Source organism: Schistocerca nitens, chromosome 3, assembly GCF_023898315.1.
Source record: "Schistocerca nitens isolate TAMUIC-IGC-003100 chromosome 3, iqSchNite1.1, whole genome shotgun sequence".
Classification (NCBI taxonomy): Eukaryota; Metazoa; Arthropoda; class Insecta; order Orthoptera; family Acrididae; genus Schistocerca; species Schistocerca nitens.
This window is the reverse complement of record NC_064616.1, coordinates 739,638,145-739,665,733: the sequence shown is the minus strand read 5'-3', so window position 1 is coordinate 739,665,733 and position 27,589 is coordinate 739,638,145. Positions and strand designations below refer to the sequence as shown.

Below are 27,589 nucleotides of genomic sequence, written 5' to 3'. Positions count from 1 at the left end.
ATGGATCACATGGCTGCTGGCCAAAGTCGCATTACTGACAAGGATTATGTAACCATTTTAGCTGGTCAGGTCCACCCCATGGTACAATGTTTGTTTCCCAAAGGTGAGGCTGTGTTCCAAGACGACGCAGCCCCTGTTCACACAGCCCGCATCGTCCATGCCTGGTTTTGCGAGCACGAGGATTGATTACTGCGTCTCTCCTGACCACCACAGTCACGAGATATCTACACTCCTGGAAATGGAAAAAAGAACACATTGACACCGGTGTGTCAGACCCACCATACTTGCTCCGGACACTGCGAGAGGGCTGTACAAGCAATGAGCACACGCACGGCACAGCGGACACACCAGGAACCGCGGTGTTGGCCGTCGAATGGCGCTAGCTGCGCAGCATTTGTGCACCGCCGCCGTCAGTGTCAGCCAGTTTGCCGTGGCATACGGAGCTCCATCGCAGTCTTTAACACTGGTAGCATGCCGCGACAGCGTGGACGTGAACCGTATGTGCAGCTGACGGACTTTGAGCGAGGGCGTATAGTGGGCATGCGGGAGGCCGGGTGGACGTACCGCCGAATTGCTCAACACGTGGGGCGTGAGGTCTCCACAGTACATCGATGTTGTCGCCAGTGGTCGGCGGAAGGTGCACGTGCCCGTCGACCTGGGACCAGACCGCAGCGACGCACGGATGCACGCCAAGACCGTAGGATCCTACGCAGTGCCGTAGGGGACCGCACCGCCACTTCCCAGCAAATTAGGGACACTGTTGCTCCTGGGGTATCGGCGAGGACCATTCGCAACCGTCTCCATGAAGCTGGGCTACGGTCCCGCACACCGTTAGGCCGTCTTCCGCTCACGCCCCAACATCGTGCAGCCCGCCTCCAGTGGTGTCGCGACAGGCGTGAATGGAGGGACGAATGGAGACGTGTCGTCTTCAGCGATGAGAGTCGCTTCTGCCTTGGTGCCAATGATGGTCGTATGCGTGTTTGGCGCCGTGCAGGTGAGCGCCACAATCAGGACTGCATACGACCGATGCACACAGGGCCAACACCCGGCATCATGGTGTGGGGAGCGATCTCCTACACTGGCCGTACACCACTGGTGATCGTCGAGGGGACACTGAATAGTGCACGGTACATCCAAACCGTCATCGAACCCATCGTTCTACCATTCCTAGACCGGCAAGGGAACTTGCTGTTCCAACAGGAAATGCACGTCCGCATGTATCCCGTGCCACCCAACGTGCTCTAGAAGGTGTAAGTCAACTACCCTGGCCAGCAAGATCTCCGGATCTGTCCCCCATTGAGCATGTTTGGGACTGGATGAAGCGTCGTCTCACGCGGTCTGCACGTCCAGCACGAACGCTGGTCCAACTGAGGCGCCAGGTGGAAATGGCATGGCAAGCCGTTCCACAGGACTACATCCAGCATCTCTACGATCGTCTCCATGGGAGAATAGCAGCCTGCATTGCTGCGAAAGGTGGATATACACTGTACTAGTGCCGACATTGTGCATGCTCTGTTGCCTGTGTCTATGTGCCTGTGGTTCTGTCAGTGTGATCATGTGATGTATCTGACCCCAGGAATGTGTCAATAAAGTTTCCCCTTCCTGGGACAATGAATTCACGGTGTTCTTATTTCAATTTCCAGGAGTGTATATTATTGAGCCTTTGTGGGTTGCTTTGGAGAGGAGGCTGCGCAGTCGCTGTCCACCGCCATCATGGTTACCTGAAAATGCCGCTATATTGTGGTATGGGTGATATAAGATTCCCTTGAGAATCATCCATTACGAGACAACTGGAAGAAATTCTGATTGTCAATATATTTCATAGACTGCATCAGGCATATTAGTGTCTTGTGCTTTGGTGTTTCCAAATTTTTGTCCAGCTCTTGTATTTTGAATGACACTGGTGTCATAGGGCATGTAACAAGCCTTTGGTTGTTCTGTATTTCTGCGGAAGTGTATTAACAGTTTCTATTTGGCGTATGCTGTCATTACGTCATGCTCACGCCGGCACGGTAGCTCAGCGTGTTCGGTCAGAGTGCTGGTTGGCCTCTGTAATAAAGAAACTGAGTAAAAAGATCAACAACGAACTTCAACGAATGTCATGTGACGTCCGCTACGACGAAATCCTACGAATCATAACGAAAAAAAAAAAAAAAGAAAAAAAACTGTAGCGTTACCGCCTACCATGCAAGGGGGCCCGGGTTCGATTCCCGGCAGGGGACTGGGTGTTGTATGTCCTTCTGATATCATTTTCATCATCACTGACATGCCCGAAGGGGATATCCCGGCCAATAAATGCCATACGATCATTCCATATGTTTCTTTAGTACGTGTGAGATTTTATATTTCATTTCAGACCAGTTTGCTGCAACAAACATTATTTACCTTTCCTATTTCTCTTCTTTTCTGAATAAGTCGTTATCATAGACTAGAGATCGGAGAGTTGTAATGATTGCGACGCTGGACTTGTGAAGTGTGGGTTTCAAATTCCTGACCAGCCATCCAACTTTAAGTTTGTCATAGTTACGATAAACGTAAATCTGAATGGTTCAACAGGTCCTTTTACCTGAGTCGGCGCTCTATCTCTAATGAACTGGACGTCGTCAACGTATTAAACTCTAACCTTCCTGCAATGTTCTATACCTCACTGACGGCGCGGCCAAATACTCAGTTTAGTTATTCAAGCGTCTAAGGATTCGTTACAAGACTCCATTCCATATCAACACTCTCTCCTCATCTTTTATAACTAGAGGTTTATTCCATAGTAACTACTCAAAACTTACACTACTGGCCATTGAAATTGCTTCGCCACGAAGATGACGTGCTACAGACGCGAAATTTAACCGACAGGAAGAAGATGCTGTGATATGCAAATGATTAGCTTTTCAGAGCATTCACACAAGGTTGGCGCCAGTGGCGACACCTACAACGTGCTGACATGAGGAAAGTTTCCAACCGATTTCTCATACACAAACAGCAGTTGACCGGCGTTGCCTGGTGAAACGTTGTTGTAATGCCTCGTGTAAGGAGGAGAAATGCGTACCATCACGTTTCCGACTTCGATGAAGGTCGGATTGGAGCCTATCCCGATTGCGGTTTACCGTATTGCGACACTGCTGCTCACGTTGGTCGAGATCCAATGACTGTTAGCAGAATATGGAATCGGTGGGTTCAGGAGGGTAATACGGAACGCCGTGCTGGATCCCAACGGCCTCGTATCACTAGCAGTCGAGATGACAGGCATATTATCCGCATGGCTGTAACGGATCGTGCAGCCACGTCTCGATCCCTGAGTCAACAGATGGGGACGTTTGCAAGAAAACAACGATCTGCACGAACAGTTCGATGACGTTTGCAGCAGCAACGACTATCAGCTCGGAGACCATGGCTGTGGTTGCCCTTGACACTGCATCACACACAGGAGCGCCTGCGATGGTGTACTCAACGACGAACCTGGGTGCACGAATGGCAAAACGTCATTTTTTCGGATGAATCCAGGTTCTCTTTACAGCATCATGATGGTTGCATTCGTGTTTGGCGACATCGCGGTGAACGCACATTGAAAGCGTGTATTCGTCTCGGCGTGATGGTATGGGTTGCCATTGGTTACACTTCTCGGTCACCTCTTGTTCGCATTGACGGCACTTTGAACAGTGGACGTTACATTTCAGATGTGTTACGACCCGTGGCTCTACCCTTCATTCGATCCCTGCGAAACCCTACATTTCAGCAGGGTAATGCACGACCGCATGTTGCAGGTCCTGTACGGGCATTTGTGGATATAGAAAATGTTCTACTGCTTCCCTGGCCAGCATATTCTCCAGATGTCTCACCAACTGAAAACGTCTGGTCAATTGTGGCCGAGCAAGTGGCTCGTCACAATACGCCAGTCACTACTCTTGATGAACTGTGGTATCGTGTTGAAGCTGCATGGGCAGCTGTACCTGTACACGCCATCCAAGGTCTGTTTGACTCAATGGCCAGGCGTGTCAAGGCCGTTATTTCGGCCAGAGGTGGTTGTTCTGGGTACTGATTTCTCAGGATCTATGCACCCAAATTGCGTGAAAATGTAATCACATGACAGTTCTAGTATAGTATACTTGTCCAATGAATACCCGTTTATCATCTGCATTTCTTGTTGGTGTAGCAATTTTAATGGCCAGTAGTGTATTTCGAACCATACACGGAGTTTTACTTTCCACGTCTGAGATTCAAAGGACTTAACTGCTGGTCAGTGCAGCAGTGCTTATTTAATGCACTAAGCATGGTTAACTACGACCACTGCTCTTTTCTCCGCAGAGCTGACTCTCTTCCTCTCCGTTCGTTACAATGTACAGGATTGCCGGAGATGCCTTGCTGGTCGACAGTAACAAACGTAAAACAACAGTCCAGACAAAGTATGCTGAACAATGTACTTCATTCTCTTTGCCTAAAACGTTGCAACAGCTGCGTAACAATGTCATTAATATAAAGTATTAGCTTCGACACATACAGAAAATTGTAAGTTGTTATAAATTGTTATTTTCCACAGTCACAAATGCCACATAATGTAAGTGCTCGTGGCCGGTTTCGGCCGTCAGAGGCCATCTTCCGATCTCAATTAATTGGCTGCACTGCAACACGTCACAGTCATAAACACAGGTGTGAAAAATTAAAAGATGAAACTGCCTTTCGCATGACGCGTCACCGCCAAGTGACATACTTGATGATACTTAGATTATACATATAAAAAACTGCTACAGTATAGTACAGAGGGTAACTGAGGGAAATACGAGGCTTGTCCAGAAAGTAAGTTCCGATCCGTCGCTAAATGGAAACCACAGTGAAAATGTGAAACATTTTATTTGTATGAGTTAGCTATACTTTCCAGATACTTCTCTACATAGTCGCCGCTCCGACTTAGACATTTTTCGGAGCGTTATACCAAATTTCCAGCACCATCGTCATAGAAGGCACCCGCCTGTGCTTTATGATAATTCTCTACGCTGGCCTATAGCGCGTAGCCTGCTCCCAGTCCAGCGTTTCATGTGAACAGAGATGATACTCAGGACAAGCCAATTAGGGCTGTGTTGTGTGTGATCGAACACTTCCCATCGAAAAGGCTGCAGGAGCGTCTTCACTGCCCCTGCAGAGTGCAGCTGAAAATCGCCATGAAGAAGGAAGTGCGTGGCAGTTGTGTTAGGTGGGTTGCATTCATTAAGGCGAAGCCTCTCAGCGGGCCCTCCTACTTGGCGAGAGACATCGTTTTTCTAGGCACCTTTACTCGCTCACAGTGCGCTCACAACTGGAAAAAGCGTCTTGATGCGATCGACGGTCATACTAGAGACACTACCGAACACATATGTGCAAAGCTTCATCGGGTTTTCACTGTGTTGACCATTTCGCAACTGATCGGAACTTACTTTCTGGACAAGCCTCGTATGCAATGAGACGAATAGAAATAGCACTTTTATTCAAAGACAAGGGCTAATAACACTGAAGTCACCGCATTTTATGATGGTCCCCTGGACATTACAAACGATGGGTCATGGTTCTAAATAATGTGTGATCACCACCACGTCTGCAGTGCATGCTCTGCAATGTGCTCGCACACTGTCCACAAGGTCGACAAGGAGCTCTTGTAGAAGGGCGTTCCATTCCTGCACCAGCGCGGTTGAAACTGCTGGGTGGTCGTTGGTGCGAGTTGTTTCGTAATACGTCTCCCAGACGCGTCTTACTCGTGCTCGATGGGATTTAAATCGGGGCAACGGGCTGACCAGTCCACTCTCCGAATATCCTGTCCTTCCAAGAGATCTTCCAGCTGCGCTGTGCGATCCAGTTGTGCATTGTCATCCATAAAAACGAAGTCAAGGCCGAATGCACCCTGAAAAGAAGGGCGTGGGGATGGAGTACAGTGTCACACTAATGTTGACCGGAGACTGCAGTCATTTCTCTTCGTCTCATGGCGTATTTTTTTCAGTTACCTTCCGTACCGTACCGTATTGTACTGTATTGTACTCTAGCAGTTCTTTCTTAGTATGGTCATCGAACTAAGTTTCTTGGTAGTGGTACGTCATGCGAAAGTTACTTTAGCCCTTAAGTTTTGCACACCATTCTCGGCGATGAATGTGACGTGTTGCACTGTACTCAACCAATCGGGGAAACCGATACTCTTTTAAGAAAGATTTTAGAAGATTATCTCGCTTTCCCTAAGTTCTTTCTTTCGTGTTATTATTGCAAGAAAGTCGATTTCCGTCGCTGTACAGTAGTCGTTTGAGGAAGCATTATCTTTCAGTCGATTTTATTGGTGAATTCCGTCGGGTGAGGGTAAGGAGCAGCGTTAATACCCGTAGTTAGTATCTGAGAGAAAGCGATTTAATATACTATACGCCCATTCGAACCGTTTCACGATTCCCTAGTTTTTGGCCCAGTATTCGAGTGGAGCATAAACAAGCCTCCTTAGAAGCAACACACTATGTTTTTGTCCTAATTTTCATAGTCAAGCGAAGACTGGGAAATGGGTCATTACACTGACTAGCGTGAGGACTGTTTTTACAAAAAAGGGTTTAGTTGCTTCGAAGTTATCAGGGTAATTAAGCAATCTTATGTAGCGATTTGAGGGAAAAATACTTGTCCGAATTTTCATAGCCAAATGAAGAGTGAGGAATGGTTATATGAGGGATCAAACTGACCAGCGTGGGGTACAGTTTGGAAGAACATCTTTAATTGCATTAAACTAATCAAGGTAATTAGGGAAAACGTCATCAGTGATCTAAGGGAAAACTGAAATATTTCACGAGCAGCTGCTGTAAATGAACTGCAAAAAAATATCAGATCACAGCATAAATTGGACTTATTTTATAGAGCTCTAAAACACAGCAGCTAAATCACTGCAGCAGTACTCATAGTGGAGGGCGAGGTAGAATTCCCGCCACTCATTATCATTCTCTTTTCCATAAGGGAAGTAAATGATGTGGAGTCAGCAGTGCTTTACTTGACCTTCCTTGCCCAGAAGCTGATATTCAGGTAACAGAAATCCAGAAAAAGTGACAGAGTTGCCTAAGTGGTATTTAAAGTAGCGCAAAGGGGTATAAAATCGTTTGCCGAATATCTTTTCGTAAGTCATGTTTCATTTCTCAGAATGGTACGAAACTATGTAACAGGCTGGGGCAACAGTATGGAGTTTCTGAAAAATCAGAAGTTGTAAAATTGTAATGTTCAACCGTATCTCGTCTAAACGAGCAAACAGTCGTCATGGTTAAGATAAAAGAGCCGTGTTCAGTTCCCACTGGTATTTGCGTTTTTTGTAGTTTTCCTAAATAGCTTCAGACTAATGCCGAGATGTCACAAGATAGAATCACGACCTCTTCCTTTCTCTATCATTCTTCAGTCGAGAAGCCGCTCCGTCTCTGAAAATCTCGCTGTTGATAAGACTGTAGCTTCTTAATCTTCTTTCCATTATGTACCACGTATCCACTGATTTACCATGCTGAGAGCATTTTACCTTTCGGTGCTCATATCGAACCATGGACCTCGCCGTGGTGGGATGACTTGCGAGCATCTACGATACAGATAACCGTACCGTATGTGCAACAACGTTAGGAGGATAGCTGTGGAGGGGCCAGCACAATACAGGCTGATTCTGGATTGATGTTACAAACTTTCAGGGATGACAGAAAGGCTTAATGTATCAATTTGAGGTAAGGAACCCCGGCCAGGAAACGACCGAGTCGAAAATTATAAGCAAAAATCCTTCTGATACCCCTGACAGTGGACCTCTTCTACTGCAAGCTCTTTGCTTTCCATACTTTTGGAGGAGGTAGTATGGACCAAAATAAAAAAAAAATTTCCAGTAAACATGGGCTCTAAAGTGCATACCTTACAGGGCTATGAGCACTTATTCATCTTTACTACTGTGAAACACATCTCTTTCACTCAACAAATGCTCACAGCTCTAAAGGTATGCATTTTAGAGACCATGTTTACAAGATCCATTTTCATGTTTTGGTCCATACTACCTCCTCCAAAAATATAGAAGGCAAAGAGCTTGCAGTAGAAGAGGTCTACTGTCAGAGGTAACAGAACTATTTTTGCTCATAATTTTCGACTCGATCGTTTCTCGACCAGGGTCCCTTACCTCAGATTGAGCCACTTACCCTTTTCCACCATTACTGAAAGTTTACATCATCATCACGGAATCACCTTGTATCTTGTTGCTCGACAGAGGTCTTTTCAACAGTTGAAAGGGGAACAGTATGGATGACTGACTGAGCTGCCCTTGCACCATTAGGCGACATAATCTGGCTACGCTGGTATTGCGAACGACTGAAAACAAGGACAAACTGCAGCTCTCATGTTTCCCGAGGAATATAGCTCTACTAAATGGCTTAATGATGATGTTTTTCCTCTTGGGTAAAATATTCCAGAGGTAAAATAGTAATACAGTCGGATCTCGAAGATGGGACTAGTCAGGACGATGTCTTCAATTGGAAAGACAAAATAAGTGTTATATGGGTCGCAGCGTAGAATATTAGCTCTCTGAACCAGGTAGCCAGGTTAGAGAATTTAAAAAGTGAAACGGATAGGTTGAATTCATAGTGGGCATTAGTAAAGTGCTCCGGCAGGAAGACCAGGACTTCTGGCCAAAGGAGTACAGCGATATCGATAGAAAATCAAATAGGGGTAATGCAGAAGTACACGGTCCAGTCACACTAATGTAACCACCGCCTTTGTTCGACGTCAACGTGTAATAATCACTCAGACGGCGGAGGCGGCACTAGCAGTGGAGGGTACCTAATGCGTGTCGGGGGACGCGGAAAACAGTGCTGTCGTAGTCGTAATGCGGAAACGGAGCGATTTATCAGACGTCTAAAACGGCATGATTATTGGCTTTCGGGCCAAGAGCTGAAGCGTTTCAGAAACGGATAAGTTTGTCAACTCTTCGCGTGCCACCGTGGTTAAAGTATACCGTGCATGGAAAAATAGGACTGTCCAAATTTGGTGCCAAGGCCACTGTGGTGCACAACGGGCCATCTATGACTGCGGTGAATGACGGCTGTGAAGATGTTTATGGGGGAACAGACGTGCAACTGTTGAGCAACTGACCACCCAGATGAACCAAGGGACTTCCAACTGTGTCTTCCCAACGACCGTCCGGAGAACACTACAGCCCATGGGCCTGTGCAGCAGGCGCCTGCTTCGTGGACCAATGTTGACTGCTGTTCATCCGCGACGAAGGCTTGCTGTGGGGGGGGGGGGGGGGGGGCGGGGGCGAGGGGGAGGAGGGTTGTTTGGGGGAGGAGACCAGACAGCGAGGTCATCGGTCTCATCGGATTAGGGAAGGACGGGGAAGGGAGTCGGCCGTGCCCTTTCGAAGGAACCATCCCGGCATTTGCCTGGAGCGATTTAGGGAAATCACGGAAAACCTAAATTAGGATGGCCGGGCACGGGATTGAACAGTCGTCCTCCCAAATGCGAGTCCAGTGTGCTAGCCAATGTGCCACCTCGCTCGGTACGAAGGCTGGATTTTGCACGCTAGTACCGTAACTGGACATTCACTGAGGGGCGACAGGTGACGTTTTCGGATGAGTCACGTTTTCGACTGCATTGGACAGATGGACCTTGGCGTGTACGACGTGAAATGCGCGAAAACAAACACCCTTCAACAAGGGGTCCAGGGCGGAGGGCATTCCCTGCGTGACTTTGTCATTATCGACAGCACAACTGATTAACACAAGTATGCAGCCATGTCCAACGCTACATGCAGTTTGCTTTTCCTCGGCACAATGGCATAGACAATGCAGCGTGTCACATAGCTCGTAGTGTACGCGCGTTGCTCGAAGAGAACCAGGGTGAGCTTACCATACGCCCCTGCCACTAAACTCCCTGGATTTAAACCCAATCGAGAATCTGTGGGACCACCTCTATCTCACTGTTCACATTATGGAGCCTCAACTGAGAAACCTAGCGCAGTACGCCAGAGCACTGGCGTCGGCACGGCAACACATTCCTGTCGATACCTTCCAGAACCTCACTGCCTTCCTTCCTGCACTTCCGCAGCAGTCCGTGCTACGAAAGATGGTTATTCAAGCTTTTCTACAGGCGATCACATTAATGTGACTGAATATTTTAGGTCTAATAATGAATACTAACACAGGTGCTGTATACACCATTACACACTATAGACAGTGATACCTACAGAGGGCGCCACCGGTCAGGGAATGTTCAGTGTGGCACCATAGAAGTTCCAATCAGTCGCCATATAGATGGCACACATAACAAGAATCGTATTATATTTCCTCCATAAACTTCAAAATAGTTCTGTCTATCCACCAATAGTTATGTCTGACGCCATAGAGGGCTCTGACTCAGGGACTGTTTCCTTTATGCGCCATACACATCGCTAATGTACATTCACGCGTTGGTCGTGGATAAAAGCGGCCGTACATCTCCTATCGGCCACTTACCGACCAGTTGCGGACGAGTCCTCAGATTTATCGACCAGTTACCTGCAAATGCCACAATTATCGCTCAACAGCTATCAATGACTAACCGCCGGGACAGTCAACGGCGAGTACAGAAATATTTATCACAATCTAACGCTGGACTACAAACTGCTAACAGCAGTCCAGACTGAACTACTACATCAGTTAATCATCACTGACACTCCTTTGCCCGTCTTATTTTTTATAGTAGTATTTGCCCTGTGACGAATCTAGTTGCAAGTGTGCAAGCACGCCACTTCTGTCCGGCAACTAGTTTTCTTGGGTAAGGGTTCGCTTCCTGCAACCTTCGGTGTTAGTTGCCAAACTTATTTGGCGAATACAATAATAGGAACGACGGGCAAACAGTTCAGACAAGAAGGGAGTAGCAGCTTTCGAAATATCGTGCTACAGGACAATATTAGATGGGCAGATCTGATAACTAAGGGAGAAACTGAGCCGGCCGCGGTGGCCGAGCAGTTCTAGGCGCTTCAATCCGGAACCGCGTGACTGCTACGGTCGCAGGTTCGAATCCTGCCTCAGGCATGGATGTTTGTGATGTCCTTAAGTTAGTTAGGTTTAAGTAGTTCTAAGTTCTATGGGACTGATGACCTCCGATGTTAAGTCCCATGGTGCTCAGAGCCATTTGAACCATTAACTTATAAAATTAACGGAAGTTCTAGGGGACTCGGTCTAAGGCGCTGCGTCACGGACTGTGCGGCTGGTCCCGGCGGAGGTTCGAGTCCTTCATTGGGCATGGGTGTGTGTGTTTGTCCTTAGGATAATTTAGGTTAAGTCGTGTGTAAGCTTAGGGACTGATGACCTTAGCAGTTAAGTCCCATAAGATTTCACACATATTTGAACATTTTTTTTCTATGGGACTGATGACCTTAGATGTCAATTCCCATAGCGCTCAGAGCCATTTGAACCATTTGGAGAAACTGAATCGAGTTGGAAAAAAGACATTTATGGCACAATCTGACTAAATAAGGGATTTATTGATTAGGCACATTCTGAGACATCACGGAGTCGTCAATTTGGTAATGGAGAATAAAGAAAACAGGCTCAAATGGATGTAGGTTGCAGAAGTTACAGGGCCTGTACAAAAATAAAATGGTTCAAATGGCTCTGAGCACTATGGGACTTTGGGACTTAGCTTCGGAGGTCATCAGTCCCCTAGAACTTAGAACTACTTAAACCTAACTAACCTAAGGACATCACACACATCCATGCCCGAGGCAGGATTCGAACCTGTGACTGTAGCGCTCGCTCGGTTCCAGACTGTAGTGCCCAGAACCGCTCGGCCCCTCCGGCCGGCGACAAAAATACGTAAATACCATGAGAAATGCATGCTTGACCATAAATGCAGATGCTAGCCAAGCCTGCAGGCTGCGCTGTTGTATTTGACCACGAATGGCACCTATGCTATATCCTCAATACATTGCAAGTGTCAGTCGTGATGAGAACAGTGTTCTGTATAGTTGTGAGTGCATGATGTAGGAAAAGTGGATTCTAAAGTGGGCTAATTGATGGTGCTCGTACGGTGAGTGCTTTCGTAACCAAGGTAGCTGAAATGTTTATTGTTTCAGCAGGCAGCGTATCGAAAATATATGCCTCATTCAGGGAAAGCGGAAAACATCAGCTAAGTCACAACGCGGTCGAAAGTGTTTCGTGAGTGATCGTGACAGAGGGTCATTAAAGAGGATTGTTACGAAAACTAGGACAACGACAGCCGCAGAAGTCACTGCAGAACTGAACGCCGCACTCGCAGACGCTGCCAGCAGAGAAACAACCCGAAGGGAGCTCCAGAAGCAGAAAAACGCAGGTCAAGGTGGAATTCCAAAACCACTTATCAGTGACGCAAATGCCTGTAATTGGAAAACGCGGTACCGAAGATATAAAGCCTGGACTATGGAGCAATGGACGAAGGTTATTTGGACATTTTCCAACTTTTGGCCGAGTTTATATCCCAAGAATGAAGAATGGCTTGAGTTCGGAGATGATCTGGGCAGACATTGGCCCCATGGATACTCTAAAAGGTCGCATTACTGCCAAGCTATTTTGGCTGATCAGGTCCACCCTATTGTACGATGTTTGTTCCCCAAAGGTGAAGCTACGTCCCAAAACGACAGGCCCCCCGTTCACACAGCTCGCATAGTCCATGACTGGTTTTGTGTGCACGAGGAGGAATTATCGCACCTGCCCTGGCCACCGGAGTCACCAGATCTCAATATTATTTCATCTTTGTGGGCTGCTTTGGGCAGAAGGTTGCGTGATCGCTATCCTCCCCCATATCGTTACTTGAATTTGCCCTATTTTGCAGTAAAAGTGGTATACGATTCCCACGAAAATCGTACGGGACCTTAATTTATCTACACTACTGGCCATTAAAATTGTTACATCAATAAGAAATGCAGATGATAAACGGGTATTCATTGGACATATATATTATACTAGAACTGACATGTGTTTACATTTTCACGCAATTTGGGTGCATAGATCCTCAGAAATCAGTGCCCAGAACAACCACATCTGGCTGTAATAACGGCCTTGATACGCCTGGGCATTGCGTCAAACAGAGCTTGGCTTGCGTGTACAGGTACAGCTGCTCATGCAGCTTCAACACGATACCACAGTTCATCAACACTACTGACTGGCGTATTGTGACGAGCCAGTTGCTCGGCCACCATTGACCAGACGTTTTCAATTGGTGAGAGATCTGGAGAATGTGCTGGCCAGGGCAGCAGTCGAACATTTTCTGTATCCGGAAAGACCCGTACAGGACCTGCAACATGAGGTCGTGCATTATCCTGCTGAAATGTAGGGTTTCGCAGGGATCGAATGGAGGGTAGAGCCACGGGTCGTAACACATCTGAAATGTAACGTCCACTGTTCAAAGTGCCGTCAGTGCGAACAAGAGGTGACCGAGAAGTGTAACCGAAGGCACTCCATATCATCACGCCGGGTGATAAGCCAGTATGGCGATGACGAATACACGCTTCCAATGTGCGTTCACCGCGATGTCGCCAAACAAGGATCCAACCATCGTGATGCTGCAAACAGAACCTGGATTGAAACTTTCTGGCAGATTAAAACTGTGTGCCCGACCGAGACTCGAACTCGGGACCTTTGCCTTTCGCGGGCAAGTGCTCTACCATCTGAGCTACCGAAGGACGACTCACGCCCGGTCCTCACAGCTTTACTTCTGCCAGTATCTCCTACCTTCCAAACTTTACAGAAGCTCTCCGCTGCAGAGTGAAAATCTCATTCTGGGAACCTGGATTCATCCGAAAAAAATTACATTTTGCCATTCGTGCAACCAGGTTCGTCGTTGAGTACACCATCGCAGGTGCTCCTGTCTGTGATGCAGCGTCAAGGGTAACCGGAGCCATGGTCTCCGAGCTGATAGTCCATGCTGCTGCAAACGTCGTCGAACTGTACGTGCAGATGGTTGTTCTCTTGCAAACGTCCCCATGTGTTGACCCAGGGATCGAGACGTGGCTGCACGATCCGTTACAACCATGCAGATAAGATGCCTGTCATCTCGACTGCTAGTGATACGAGGCCGTTGGGATCTAGCACGGCGTTCCGTATTACCCTCCGGAACCCACCGAGTCCATATTCTGCTAACAGTCATTGGATCTCAACCAACGCGAGCAGCAATGCCGCGATACGATAAACCGCAACCGCGATAGGCTACAGTCCGACCTTTATCAAAGTCGGAAACGTGATGGTACGCACTTCTCCTCCTTACACGAGGCATCACAACAACGTTTCACCAGGCAACGCCGGTCAACTGCTGTTTGTGTATGAGAAATCAGTTGGAAACGTTCCTCATGTCAGCACGTTGTAGGTGTCGCCACCGGCGCCAACCTTGTGTGAATGCTCTGAAAACCTAATGATTTGCATATCACAGCATCTTCTTCCTGTCGGTTAAATTTCGCGTCTGTAGCACGTCATCTTCGCGGTGTAGCAATTTTAATGGCCAGTAGTGTATTCTGAGGCTACTGGAAAATATTTTGAATGCTAACGGTTTTCCTACGCCGTATTTGGCTTAACGTGTACCGAGCGAGGTGGCGCAGAAGTTAACACACTGGTCTCGCTATGGGGAGGACGACAATTCAAACCCGCATCCGGCCATCCTCGTTAAGGTTTTCCGTGGTTTTCCTAAATCGCTTCAGGCAAATGGCGCGATGGTTCCTTTGAAAGGGCACGGCCGACTTTCTTCTCCATCTTACCCTAATCCGCTGGGACCGATGACCTCGCTGTTTGTCCCCTTCCCCAAATCAACCAACCAGTTTTTGGTGTTTCCATGTTTTGGTCGATCGCCTGTATGTAGGGATCAAGAGGCTTATACAGGATAAACTAGCATGGAAAGCTGCATCAAACTAGAATTTGAACTGAAGGTCACAACAGCACCAAAATCGAAGCAGACAAAACAATTTTCGCGCACCGCGTGGCCCCTGCCGGTGCGCTGAACGGAAGCAGATACTGAGGAGCGTTGTCTGGCGGCCCGCGGCGGCACGTCGGCGCTGCGAGTCGTCCCACTTCTTCGCCGGTGGGCGCCTCCGTGGCAGTCGCAGTCGTTACTCTGTTGCCGCACACGCTCGCGCCGCTGCCTCCACCGTCCTTCCGCCGACTGCCGCCACAATGACATTCGTCAAGAGTTCCACGTACCAGCTCTTCGGTGAGTGCGATCACTTCTCGACAAGAACAGCTAAACTGTAGACCGGTGTTAAGTTTCGCTCTCACCAGCGCGTTGCAGGGGAAATGAAACTCTCTCTTTTGCTTGCTGTAACCTGTCGGAAACCTTCATCCGGTGTTTTGATCGGTTGTAATGTATTAGGGATCTCCACACACGCACGAAATGTGTTTGCCGTTGCGAATATAAATCACCTTCTTCTGTGTGTTAGAGTGGCAATCAAAATTTCTGTCTGGGCGGGACTCCAACACGAATTTCCCGCTTTACGCGAGCGGTCGCCTTAATCGCACCGGCTATCCGTGCACGAACCACGGACAGACCCAAAATTCCATATGTCGTCGTCCTTGTGTCTCAACCTGCGTTCGCACGTTACGAATATTCCCGTCCAGGAAGGGGGTATTTATTGAGAGTGGAAGGCCTGGTATTGGCAAATGAAGACGAAATAGCAGTACATGTCCGAAGGAACAATGGATCGTACTTCTTTAAATGACACAGGCAACGCTATTTAGTCTTCATTCCCTCATACCAGGCCGTCGACTGGCACGGGTTCGAGTCTCGATGCGGCACAAATTTTCACTGTCATCATTCTAATATACAGCCGGAGGTGGTTTATATTCGCAACTGCGAATATATTTCTTGTGTTTCTTGACGGCTGTAGTCGCTGAAACGTACTTCTTAATAACGCAGGCACTGCTATTTCGTCTCCAACTGACATGAAACAGACATTCTGTATAATCGATTAAATGTTCCAATGAGCAAACCAGAAGCGACGAGTCCGCAGCTCGTGGTCTCGCGGTCGCGTTCTCGCTTCCCGAGCACGGGGACCCGGGTTCGACTCCCGGCGGGGTCAGGGATTTTCACCTGCCTTGAGATGACTGGGTGTTTGTGTTGTCCTCATCATTTCATCACCATTCATGAAAGTGGCAAGATTGGACTGAGCAAAGGTTGGGAATTTGTACGGGTGCTGATAACCGCGCAGTTGAGCGCCCCACAAACCAAACATCATCATCATCATCATCAGAAGAGACGAAGTTCAGCCTCCAGCCAAGCATTCTACTGGATGACTGGCGAAAACCGCCTGAAAACCTCCATCAGGATGTTCGGTAATAGAACTTGTGACGAATTCACACCATACTTTCCCTAAACAGGTGCATCGTCTGTCTGAAAATCTACCGCCATTGTTACTTGATTCTTTTTTCATTTCCTTGTTGGTACCAACATAATGTTACATATAGAGATTATCGAAAGTATTTGTGGTCCATTTAGGGCTTGGAAGTACCTAATGGTGCAGATGTGGGTATGTACACTGTAGTGTCCATATTTGTTACAGGTACCGAGTGAGGTAGCGCGGTGGTTAGCACACTGGTCTCGTATTCGGCGGGACGACGGTTTAGGTTTTCCATAATTTCCCTAAATCGCTTCAGACGAATGCTGGGATGGTTCCTTCGAAAAGGCACGGCCGCTCTCCTTCTCCATCCTTCCCTAATCCGGGCTTCTGCTCCGTCTCTAATGACCTCATTGTCGACGGGACGTTAAACAGCACCGATCCCCTCGTCCTCCTCCTACAGGTAGTTAGGCGAATGCGAATCGAAAGAGATCTCTGGACAAAAACTCACATTTTAGCTCTCATGGTATAACTACCAAGATGTTTCCTATGCTCTTCTACGTAACTGCTGTTCCAGCCTGGAAGATTTACTTCATCTATCCACAGTTTTACGTAGAGATTTTATAAAAGTGGTAGATAGGATGTTCTATAATATACTTTTTATTCAGTATGGATATACATAAGCAGCTAATGAAAAAACTTGCGTCATACATATGACAACAGGTTTAAAAGAAAGAAATATGAGTGATTGTTTTATTAATCATCTACGAAATAGAAAAAAATATTTAGGTAATTAGAAGGCACTGTGATCCTCCTGCTATCCACTGTACTTCATGTTTCTACTTGCTTCCCCACGAAACGTATACTTCATCTCAGATCATCTAATCGTGGTTTAACAGAGAAGAGTATACCATACTGCGGGTGACGATTTATCTCTCAAACCTTTGCTACTTGCTTTCTGTGTACTCCTCTTTTCGTGTAGCCTAACTAGTTAATGTCTGAGGATTTGTCTAACACCGGAACGTGACCGGTATGAGCAGCTCACCACTGTAGGATCTGAAACGGCCAGTTACAATGTGGCGCAGTTCCATAGCTCCAAAAGACACATTCCATTGAATAAAACTTTCTGTTTCAAGTTCACGGTGAGCTCATACGTGTACAATTTCAGTGAAGTAATCCTCTCATGCACCGAAATAATACTGTATCCGTTTCTGCGTTCCTCATTTTTAATCAGAGTAATCTATCGTAAAAACTACCACATACTACATCTTCATCTCTACTTCGCAAGCCACATTACGGTGTGTGGTGGAGGGTACTTGGGTACCACTGTTACTTCCTCCTTTTTCTGTTCCAGTCGCGAATGGTTCGCGGGAAGAACGATCGTTGATAAGGCTCTGTGTGGGCCCAAATTTCCCTAATTTTACCCTCATGGTCTTTTCGGGAGATATGAGCGGAAGGAAACAGTATAGTTGCTACCTCTTTTAGAAGCGCGACTGCTACGGTCGCAGGTTCGAATCCTGCCTTGGGCATGGATGTGTGTGATGTCCTTAGGTTAGTTAGATTCAAGTAGTTCTAAGTTCTAGGGGACTGATGACCACAGATGTTAAGTCCCATAGTGCTCAGAGCCATTTGAACCATTTTTTCTAGAAACTTACGCTCTCGGAACTTTAACAATCAACCACTCCTTGATGCAAAATGCGTGTGTTGCAGCGTCTTCCACTGGAGTTGGCTCAGCATCTCTGTCACGCTTTCGCGCTTCCCAAATAAACCTGGTGTATAATTCAATAAAGAGAAATGCTGCCTTGTAGCGTTTCGTCGATAGCAAGGTTATCAGAAAAGGACTGTTGGACAAAGCTATGACAGAACATTTATTTATTTTTTTTTTTTTTCAAGTATCCACCCTGGCAGTCGCATTTGATTTCCGTTTCTTCATAGTACAAGTCCAGCAAATTAACCATTGCGCCATCTCGCTAGGTACACCGTGCATTCTTCAGATTTCATTTCACTTCACTTCACTTGCTGTTAGTAGGTAATGAAACGTTGAAAGCACTAGTATGAAAGGTGTTTCCGTAGAGCTTCGTGACCTCGCTCGCAGAATCTTAACTGTCTTTCTGTGTCGAAACAAAATAAAATCGCTAGAGAGACGAGAACTGTAAGACATATATAGCCGTTGAGGTCAAGTTACAGATGGGTTGTGAGCAGGAACGCTTATTTGCATTTTGTAAACACTACTTACTACGCAGTCAGTACAGATGCATCACGTGGGCACCTGTTGTACTGCTAGCAAGAAACAACACCTACGTATATATTTAAACTGCTAGTCTGTGAACCTAACTTTACCCACGTGCTCATGTAAACTGAGAGCTGATAAAATATAAAGAGACTTTTTATTTTCTGCCTTCCTTTCTTTTTCTGGGAAATCTATTATCAGGAAGTTCACTGCATATGTAGCCCGGATACACGTAGGAGAAGAAAAATGCTAGTTTAATTTGTGAGACTTCATACTGATATGTTTCCAAGTAAGTAAGCTATTTCATTCCGGTCTTAGTAGTTTGGCTCATTTCTGTAGGACTCACCGTAAATAAAATTTCTTTTAAATCACGGAAGTTATCTTATCTTGACGCCACATTTACTTTATGTTTCTTTGACTACTTTTTTATAAGTGTTGATCTTTATTTTGCATGTGCAGGGCTTGGGGATTATTTTTTGCTTAATTTGAAATACTGAGTACTTTACTACGAATTGAGGAGCGCCGGAACAAAAACCGATAAATCCGCATTTGCTGTTAATACAGAAAGTAACAAATAGTGATCTCTAAATGGCTCCAAAAGCTATAAAAAGAAGAAACACACCATAAAACACTTGATGTCGCGTTGTGCTGAAAATTATTTTGTGGCAGCATGTATAATTACTCCCGTATCTCCCACCTACAGCTCAAACACGCGAATACAGCAAAAGTGGATATATCGGGTTTTGTTCCGGGACTCCTCAATTTATGTGTATAAATCATGAAAGCTCTTTTGACACTGAAAAATAACACTGACCCCTAAACGAGAATTCGAACTTTGGGCCTTCTGAGCACTCGTCCCTCGTACAGCAAGCTTCCGTTTCTCTCGGTGAGGCCTTTTTCTCGGCAGTAAAGGGCGTGACAGAATTCTCTGGACGTTAACACCACCTCTAGTCGAGTACAAAGAGACAATTGTTAAGTTAAATATTTTTTCTAATCAAAATGATGTCAGGAATGGAATCAGTAGTTAAAATCAGTGTAAGTTTAGCATTGGCTTTTAACTGCACTGATGCGTTAGATATAGTCGCCTGACAGAACGACATAGCTATCCAAGCTCCATAAATAGGAAGATTAGGGTTTAACATCCTGTCAACGATTAGGACATTAAATTAGGAGAACGAGCTCGGGTGAGACAAAACTGGGAAATGAAATCCCTCACGTTGTTTTCAGAGGAACCATCCCAGCATTCACCTTAATCGTCTTACAGAAACGGTGGAAAAGACATATATGCGTAGCTGGAGAACTCGCATCTCGCGATTCAACTTCTGCGCCACCTCGGTTGGCGGCAAGCATCGTGCAGAATTTTTGAGGCCACTGGTACTTTCTCCGGTAAATGTTCTCACTCTGCTTTTCTCTCCGCAGCGAATTCGGCTGCCCTTGACTCAGTGGGAGGAAGGTCTCTATCTTCGCATACCTGGGGGATACTACTCGACAAATATGTATTTAAAACATTCTAGTCGGATTCATATTAGTCTTCTTACTGACATTTTAGGCTGTCGTTTTCTGGACCCACTCGTGGTAAGTCATTACTTATGGTGGCAATGTCATTAGCTTCTGCAACAAAATTTCCTTCCCCATCCACGAAGTTACCTTTGCCTAGGGGGCAAAAGTTCGTGCATGTTTCCTGTATGCGATCTATGTAAACTACGATCTGTTTCTAAGACGCTGACGAGGAGCAGCATGTATTCGCTTAAATGTGAGAAACCTAAAAGACACATCCAGATAACTCAGTGTACTTTACCAAAAAACTTTAACTCGTCTCGATTCTCCTTCTAGTATGCTACACATTACTCTGTCCATGAAGGTTTACATTTAAATTCACCGAATATATTTAACAAGTAGCCACAGTGCTTTGCATAAAGTGAAACATACTTTTGTCTGGAATTCCGTGATCTTTAGGAAAGAAGGCTCTTTGCTGCTGACAAAAGTGTAAACAATGAAAATTACAATTTTCGCTATAAGTTCATTGGACATTTCAGTGGAATTTAACTAAGCCTGTAGAAAATTTTTCCTCGCAGCATATGCACTCTGTGTCTTCATCATTGTCGCCAACAATAACTCTTCTAGGGTCGGGTTTCCTGCTCTTCACACTCTTTTTGTCACTCCCTTTCTTCTCTTGAGCTGCTTTCGGTTTTTGCTTCTTTTTATTTTCTTTTTCTTCTCTCTCTTTATTTGCCACTTCTAAGTCACTGTTACAAGAACTTGCTGTAAGTATCGCCGGGGAATCCTTCTTTTGGATGCTGCTCTTACGTTTTCCAGAAGCCACCTCGGAGATGGCCACTTTGTCCGCATTGACGCCTTCACACAAAAGCTATATACCCTCTAATAGCAAAACCGAACTATAGTAACTAAACTGAGGTTATGGAGTCAAGATTGACACCTTCAACACAATTTCATTAAAAAGACGTAAGTGACATTTCCTCTCAATAACAAACGCATGAAGTGACCTTTTAGGTAACATCAGAATAACTAAAATCGACAAAAATTATTGACAACTCCGAGGAGCGGCACAGGGGACAGGTTATGCTTCATGGGGTACTGTGTCCTCCAAAGCGAATAAGTTAAAACATTTCCCGCAACGATGTCGGCACCTCATAGCTCCCGGGATCCCAGTAGCCACTTTGCCCGCCAGCGCCACTGCGCCCGGCTCTGCCCTATAATGCAAACTGCTGTAACCTTTCAGTGCGAATAGAGGGATTGTAACGTGTGATGCAGCCACCAATTCTGTTTCAAGTGCGTCTCAGGCCCACTCAAAAGCTTTGGTTTAAGCAGCTGGTTCGGAGTACTGTAGCCGTCACCTAGGCGAAGTTCTGACTAATGCCCGATCTCCACTCGTGCACTCTAGGATTTACTCAGTGCTCTAAATTATTACATGAAGAGAAATGTTTGTGGTGTTCGTTAAGATACCTAACTTGCCATTAGTTGCATTTTAATCGATTCTTAGTCTCTGCGAAGTGACTCTGGTTGTGCACTGCGTTTAGATTCCGCAACAAGCTGTGCGATCACTATTCTGTATAACCTCGTTGAACTTCGAGGTTACAATATCACGTCAATGATAAATAACTACCTTGTAGCCCATAGCTTTAATAGTCTTTTTGGGTCTCTTTGTACCTAATGCAATACGAACTTTATCATTATTGTGACGTTAAAGGGGAGAGCCTTGGACAACGTAGTATTATCCACTGCGTCGACTTATTTTGATGACCCCTTGCCAGGAGTTATTATTCGTGATCCAGTTGCTATAGTTGATACGGGGAGACCTCTAGCTCCGTGTGCAATCCTAATGGCGACGGAGTGCTCGTGGGTGTCTGGACAGGATAATGTAGTTCTCAACTAAAGGCATTAACAGGTCAAGACCGACAGAGTTCATGAATGATCCGTAATCCATAATGTATAGCTAATGAAGAAACTGAAAGTTTTCATACAAGTGACAATGTTCTTATTTTAACAAATAAGAAAACCAAATCAAACGTTGTGACTCATTTCCGTGGTTGTGTGTATCTGTGTCATGTTGATGATTGTAGATAACATAAAAAGGTTGTTCGCGTGTTATAAAGTTATGTACAGAGAAATCGCAACGGTATAAAACTGTAACGAGATTCAGGAGGACCTTAAGAAAATCGACGCTTGGTGTAAGGGTTGGCAACTGACCCTCGAAATAAACAAACGTGACGAACTGCGGATAAATATGCGGAAAGATTGCATGATTACGCGATTGCCGAAAAGTTACTGCAAGGAGTCATACCTATCAAAAAATTGCCGAAAAGTCACTGCAAGGAGTCACACCTATCAAAAAATCTGGGAATCTGCGTACGCAACGATTTAAAGTCGAATTACTGCATAAAACTAATCGCGAGCAAGGGAGTTGCCAAACTGAGATTCATTGGAAGAATCGTCAAGAAGTGTGGTCCGCCAATAAAGGAGGTAGCTTACAAAACCCTCTTTCGATTTTTGCTCGTCGCTCTGGGATCCTTACCAGATAGGATAGATAGAGGAAATAGAGGAGATCCAAAATAGTGCAGAACCTTTCGTCACACGTTCTTCTAGTGAGCGCGAAAGCGTCACGGGGATACTCATCCAACTCCAGTGTGAGACGTTACAAGAGAAAAGCAGTGTATCTCGATGTGGTTGTATGTATGTATTTTGTATGTTAACTGGGTGGTCCACAACCCCACGACGACTACCGCAGTCCACTTTACCCCTCCGCCGCCCCACACCGAACCCAGGGTTATTGGGAGGTTCGGCTCCCGGTGGATCCCCTCCCCAGGGAACGTCTCACACCAGGCGAGTGTAACCTCCACGTTTGCGTGGTAGAGTAATGGTGGTGTACGCGTACGTGGAGAACTTGTTTGCGCAGCAATCGCCGACATAGTGTAGCTGAGGCGGAATCTACATCTACATCTACATCTACATTTATACCCCGCAAGCCACACAACGGTGTGTGGCGCTGGGCACTTTACGTACCACTGTCATTACCTCCCTTTCCTGTTCCAGTCGCGTATGGTTCGCGGGAAGAACGACTGCCGGAAAGCCTCCGTGCGCGCTCGAATCTCTAATTTTACATTCGTGATCTCCTCGGGAGGTATAAGTAGGGGGAAGCAATATATTCGATACCTCATCCAGTAACGCACCCTCTCGAAACCTGGACAGCAAGCTACACCACGATGCAGAGCGCCTCTCTTGCAGAGTTTGCCACTTGAGTTTGCTAAACATCTCCGTAACGCTATCACGCTTACCAAATAACCCTGTGACGAAACGCGCCGCTCTTTTCTGGATCTTCTCTATCTCCTCCGTCAACCCGACCTGGTACGTATCCCACACTGATGAGCAATGCTCAAGTATAGGTCGAACGAGTGTTTTGTAAGGCACGTCCTTTGTTGATGGACTACATTTTCTAAGGACTCTCCCAATGATCTCAACCTGGCACCCGCCTTACCAACAATTAATTTTATATGATCATTCCACTTCAAATCGTTCCGCACGCATACTCCCAGTTATTTTACAGTAGTAACTGCTACCAAAGTTTGTTCCGCTATCATATAATCATACAATAAAGGATCCTTCTTTCTATGTATTCGCAATACATTACATTTGTCTATATTAAGGGTCAGTTGCCACTCCCTTCACGAAGTGCCTATCCGCTGCAGATCTTCCTGCATTTCGCTGCAATTTTCTAATGCTGCAACTTCTCTGTATACTACAGCATCATCCGCGAAAAGCCGCATGGAACTTCCGACACTATCTACTAGTTCATTTACATATATTGTGAAAAGAAATGGTCCCATAACACTCCCCTGTGGCACGCCAGAGGTTACTTTAACGTCTGTAGACGTCTCTCCATTGAGAATAACATGCTGTGTTTGTTTGCTAAAAACTCTTCAATCCGGCCACACAGCTGGTCTGACATTCCGTAGGCTCTTACTTTGTTTATCAGGCGACAGTGCGGAACTGTATCGAACGCCTTCCAGAAGTCAAGGAACATGGCATCTACCTAGGAGCCTGTATCTAATATTTTCTGGGTCTCGTGAACAAATAAAGTGAGTTGGGTCTCACACGATCGTTGTTTCCGGAATCCATGTTGATTCCTACAGAGTAGATTCTGGGTTTCCAGAAATGACATGATAAGCGAGCAAAAAACATGTTCTAAAATTCTACAACAGATCGATGTCAGAGATACAGGCCTATAGTTTTGCGCATCTGCTCGACGACCCTTCATGAAAACTGAAACTACCTGTGTTCTTTTCCAATCATTTGGAACCTTCCGTTCCTCTAGAGACTTGCGGTACACGGCTGTTAGAAAGGGGGAAAGTTCTTTCGCGTACTCTGTGTAGAAGCGAATTGGTATCCCGTCAGGTCCAGTGGACTTTCCTCAGCTAATTGCTTAGAGCAAAAAGAACGGGAGACTTCTACAGTCCCACGCTAAGTATCCCATTTAACAGTCGCATACAACAACTGACGAAAAGAGGAAAGCACTCTAAAATGGAGGGACAATCTAAATGAAACTTCAGGATTGAAAGAGTATGTGAACTTGGCAGTATGAGCCCACTTATTAGTATGACATTGTTCTTCCTCTGGCCTGAATGAAAGCACTGATTCGGTTGGGAAAAGCTCATAAAGCCGCTATATCCTCTCCTGAGGCAAACTGTCGTAACTGGTCCATGGTGTTGTGAATACTGCTACTGGGACGGAGTTGACACCCGAGCTGGTACCACACATGGTCTATCAGGGACAGTTCTGGGAATTTTTATGGCCACGGGAATACCTCAACATCACAAAGAGAGCTCGCAGAGACATGTACCATGTATAGATGAGCATTGTCCTATTAGAATGGTTCAAATGGCTCTGAGCACTATGGGACTTAACATCTATGGTCAGCAGTCCCCTAGAACTACTTAAACCTAACTAACCTAAGGACATCACACACATCAATGCCCGTTTAAGTAGTTCTAGGGGACTGCTGACCATAGATGTTAAGTCCCATAGTGCTCAGAGCCATTTGAACCATTCTAATAGGACAATGCTCATCTATACACTTATTTCGATAAGAGGAACGAGCCCGCTTTCGCCGAGGCAGATGGAAAACAGCCTAAAAACCATCCACAGACTGGCCAGCTCACCGGACCCCGACACAAGGCCGCCGGGCGGATTCGTGCCGGGGACCAGGCGCTCCTTCCCGCTCCGGAAACGATGTGGTTACTAAAAGGCTGATCCATTATATTGCTTCCTCCTACCTATTTGTGGTGAAAAGACCTGATGATAAAGTTAGAGAGATTCGAGTTCACACAGAGGCTGTCCAACAATAATTCTTCCCGCGCACATTTCGCGGCTAGAACAGGAAAGGAGAAAATGACAATGGTATACGAAGTTCCCTTCGATATACACCAGAAGATAGCTTGCGAAGTATAAACGTAAATGTAGATAGGATGAGTACTTGCGTATTGTCGTACTGAGTTTGGGTTTTATGAAGGATTGTAAAAATTTAAGAAGGAAAGAGGGTAAGCAAAATGCTGTCGTATAGCCTACTCCTGTTGAATGTCACGAAGAGCGTCGCCGAGCCCACATCACCATCGCCCTAAACAGTTTCCCATGCCCTTAATCCATGAGACACTGCGGTGAGATTTAGAATTTTACCCAGCTCATTGGCTCACAATCTGGTGACCAATAACTTCACACCATCCCCTCTTCTCCCTTATTCCGTCAGAAAGTAGGCACGGCAATTCCTTTCCCCACCATGGATTAAACCGGCTACCTCCTGGTATGGTGCCACTAGCATCTAGTTGTAGCCTAAGCTACGAAGACCCTTATGTGGGAATTTACACTGCGTGATAAAAAAAAGTGAAGCCCTCAGAAGACATAGTCGGATGTCAAAATAACTTGGTACACTTACACACCATCGATGGGAATGTAAATGATTGAGAGTTGCAATTCTCTGTGACAGATAGAACGACCACAAGAGTGCATTAGTGTCGTTCGTGTTTGGCGTTGTTACCAGGCTTGGTAGCATGCTGGGTGATTACTGTAAAGAACAGATAGATGCCGCGTAATAGCGCGAGACAGCTTTATCAACCCCTCACAGAGTTACAAGCAGACATGAGGTGCACTCTGATGTAACAGTGGCACGATGCTGTCCTGCATGAGAAAGTGAGGGCAGGCATACGCGTCGTCAATGTTCCGGTAGTCCGTGTCTGACTACCAGAGAGAGTGATGGCCATATTGTGCACCAAGCACATCGTTACCCCGTCACAACGGCGCCTGTCATCCGAGAACAAGTAATGAACTCTCTACAACATTCTGTATCATCCCGCATCATTAATCGGAGAATAGCAGCAGCAGCCGGACTAGGGAAGTACCGTCCTAGATGTAGGCTGCGTCTAAAGAGGTGCAACGTTTGGCAAGCATGAGCCGCTGATGAATGACGTCCCACTGTGTTGAGCGATGAATCGTGGTTCTGCACTACCCCGGATGACGATTGTCGGTGTGTTTGACGGCGACCTAGGAAGAAGTCCCATTTTTCTCATGATTTGGGGAGGCACAGCAGTGTTGCTCGTGGCGTCATGGTTTGGGCAGACATTGGGTATGACTACAGGCACAAACAAACGCATGTTACTCGGTGTTTTAGAGCACGTAGTGATAGAAGGGAACTTAGGCGGGACAACAGTACGTCGCGAATATCCTGCGTCTTCATGTATTAGCAAACATGTGGCAGTATTGTGGTGCCACTTTCTAATAGGACAGCCGGCCGGTGTGGCCGTGCGGTTCTAGGCGCTTCAGTCAGGAACCGCGTGACCGCTACGGTCGCAGGCTCCAATCCTGCCTCGGGCATTGATGTGTGTGATGTCCTTAAGTTAGTTAGGTTTAAGTAGTTCTAAGTTCTAGGGGACTGCTGACCATAGATGTTAAGTCCCATAGTGCTCAGAGCCATTTGAACCATTCTAATAGGACAATGCTCATCTATACATGGTACATGTCTCTGCGAGCTCTCTTTGTGATGTTGAGGTATTCCCGTGGCCATAAAAATTCCCAGAACTGTCCCTGATAGACCATGTGTGGTACCAGCTCGGGTGTCAACTCCGTCCCAGTAGCAGTATTCACAACACCATGGACCAGTTACGACAGTTTGCCTCAGGAGAGGATATAGCGGCTTTGTGACACTTTTCCCAACCGAATCAGTGCTTTCATTCAGGCCAGAGGAAGAACAATGTCATACTAATAAGTGGCCTCATACTGCCAAGTTCACATACTCTTTCAATCGTGAAGTTTCATTTAGATTGTCCCTCCATTTTAGAGTGCTTTCCTCTTTTCGTCAGTTGTTGTATGCGACTGTTAAATGGGATTCTTAGCGTGGGACTGTAGAAGTCTCCTGTTCTTTTTGCTCTAAGCAATTAGCTGAAAGAGTAAACGGCTTGATCAGATGTTTAACACCGGTACAGCGAGCTATTCACCAGGTAGAGACATGCAGCGTTTCGAAAACTTTCTACCGCGTCTGTAGCTTGCGGCACCATACAATACGTCCTTGTTTCACAGCTGGCTTTCCG

General features: G+C 46.2%; 1 protein-coding gene across 3 annotated transcripts in view; it reads left to right on the top strand.

The window, feature by feature from the left end:
- Positions 1-27,589, top strand: part of LOC126248715 (sodium-coupled monocarboxylate transporter 1-like) — a 423,655-nt gene that overhangs the window by 256,330 nt on the left and 139,736 nt on the right. Inside the window, exon 1 of one of the 3 annotated variants that reach the window (XM_049950017.1) lies at positions 15,038-15,147. The exons of the other annotated variants lie outside the window; for them this stretch is intronic. Within the exon in view, the coding sequence (XP_049805974.1) occupies positions 15,111-15,147 (37 nt within the window). The 5' untranslated portion in view covers positions 15,038-15,110. Of the gene's footprint in view, positions 1-15,037; positions 15,148-27,589 lie in introns of those variants that run through there. 3 annotated transcript variants of the gene reach the window in all.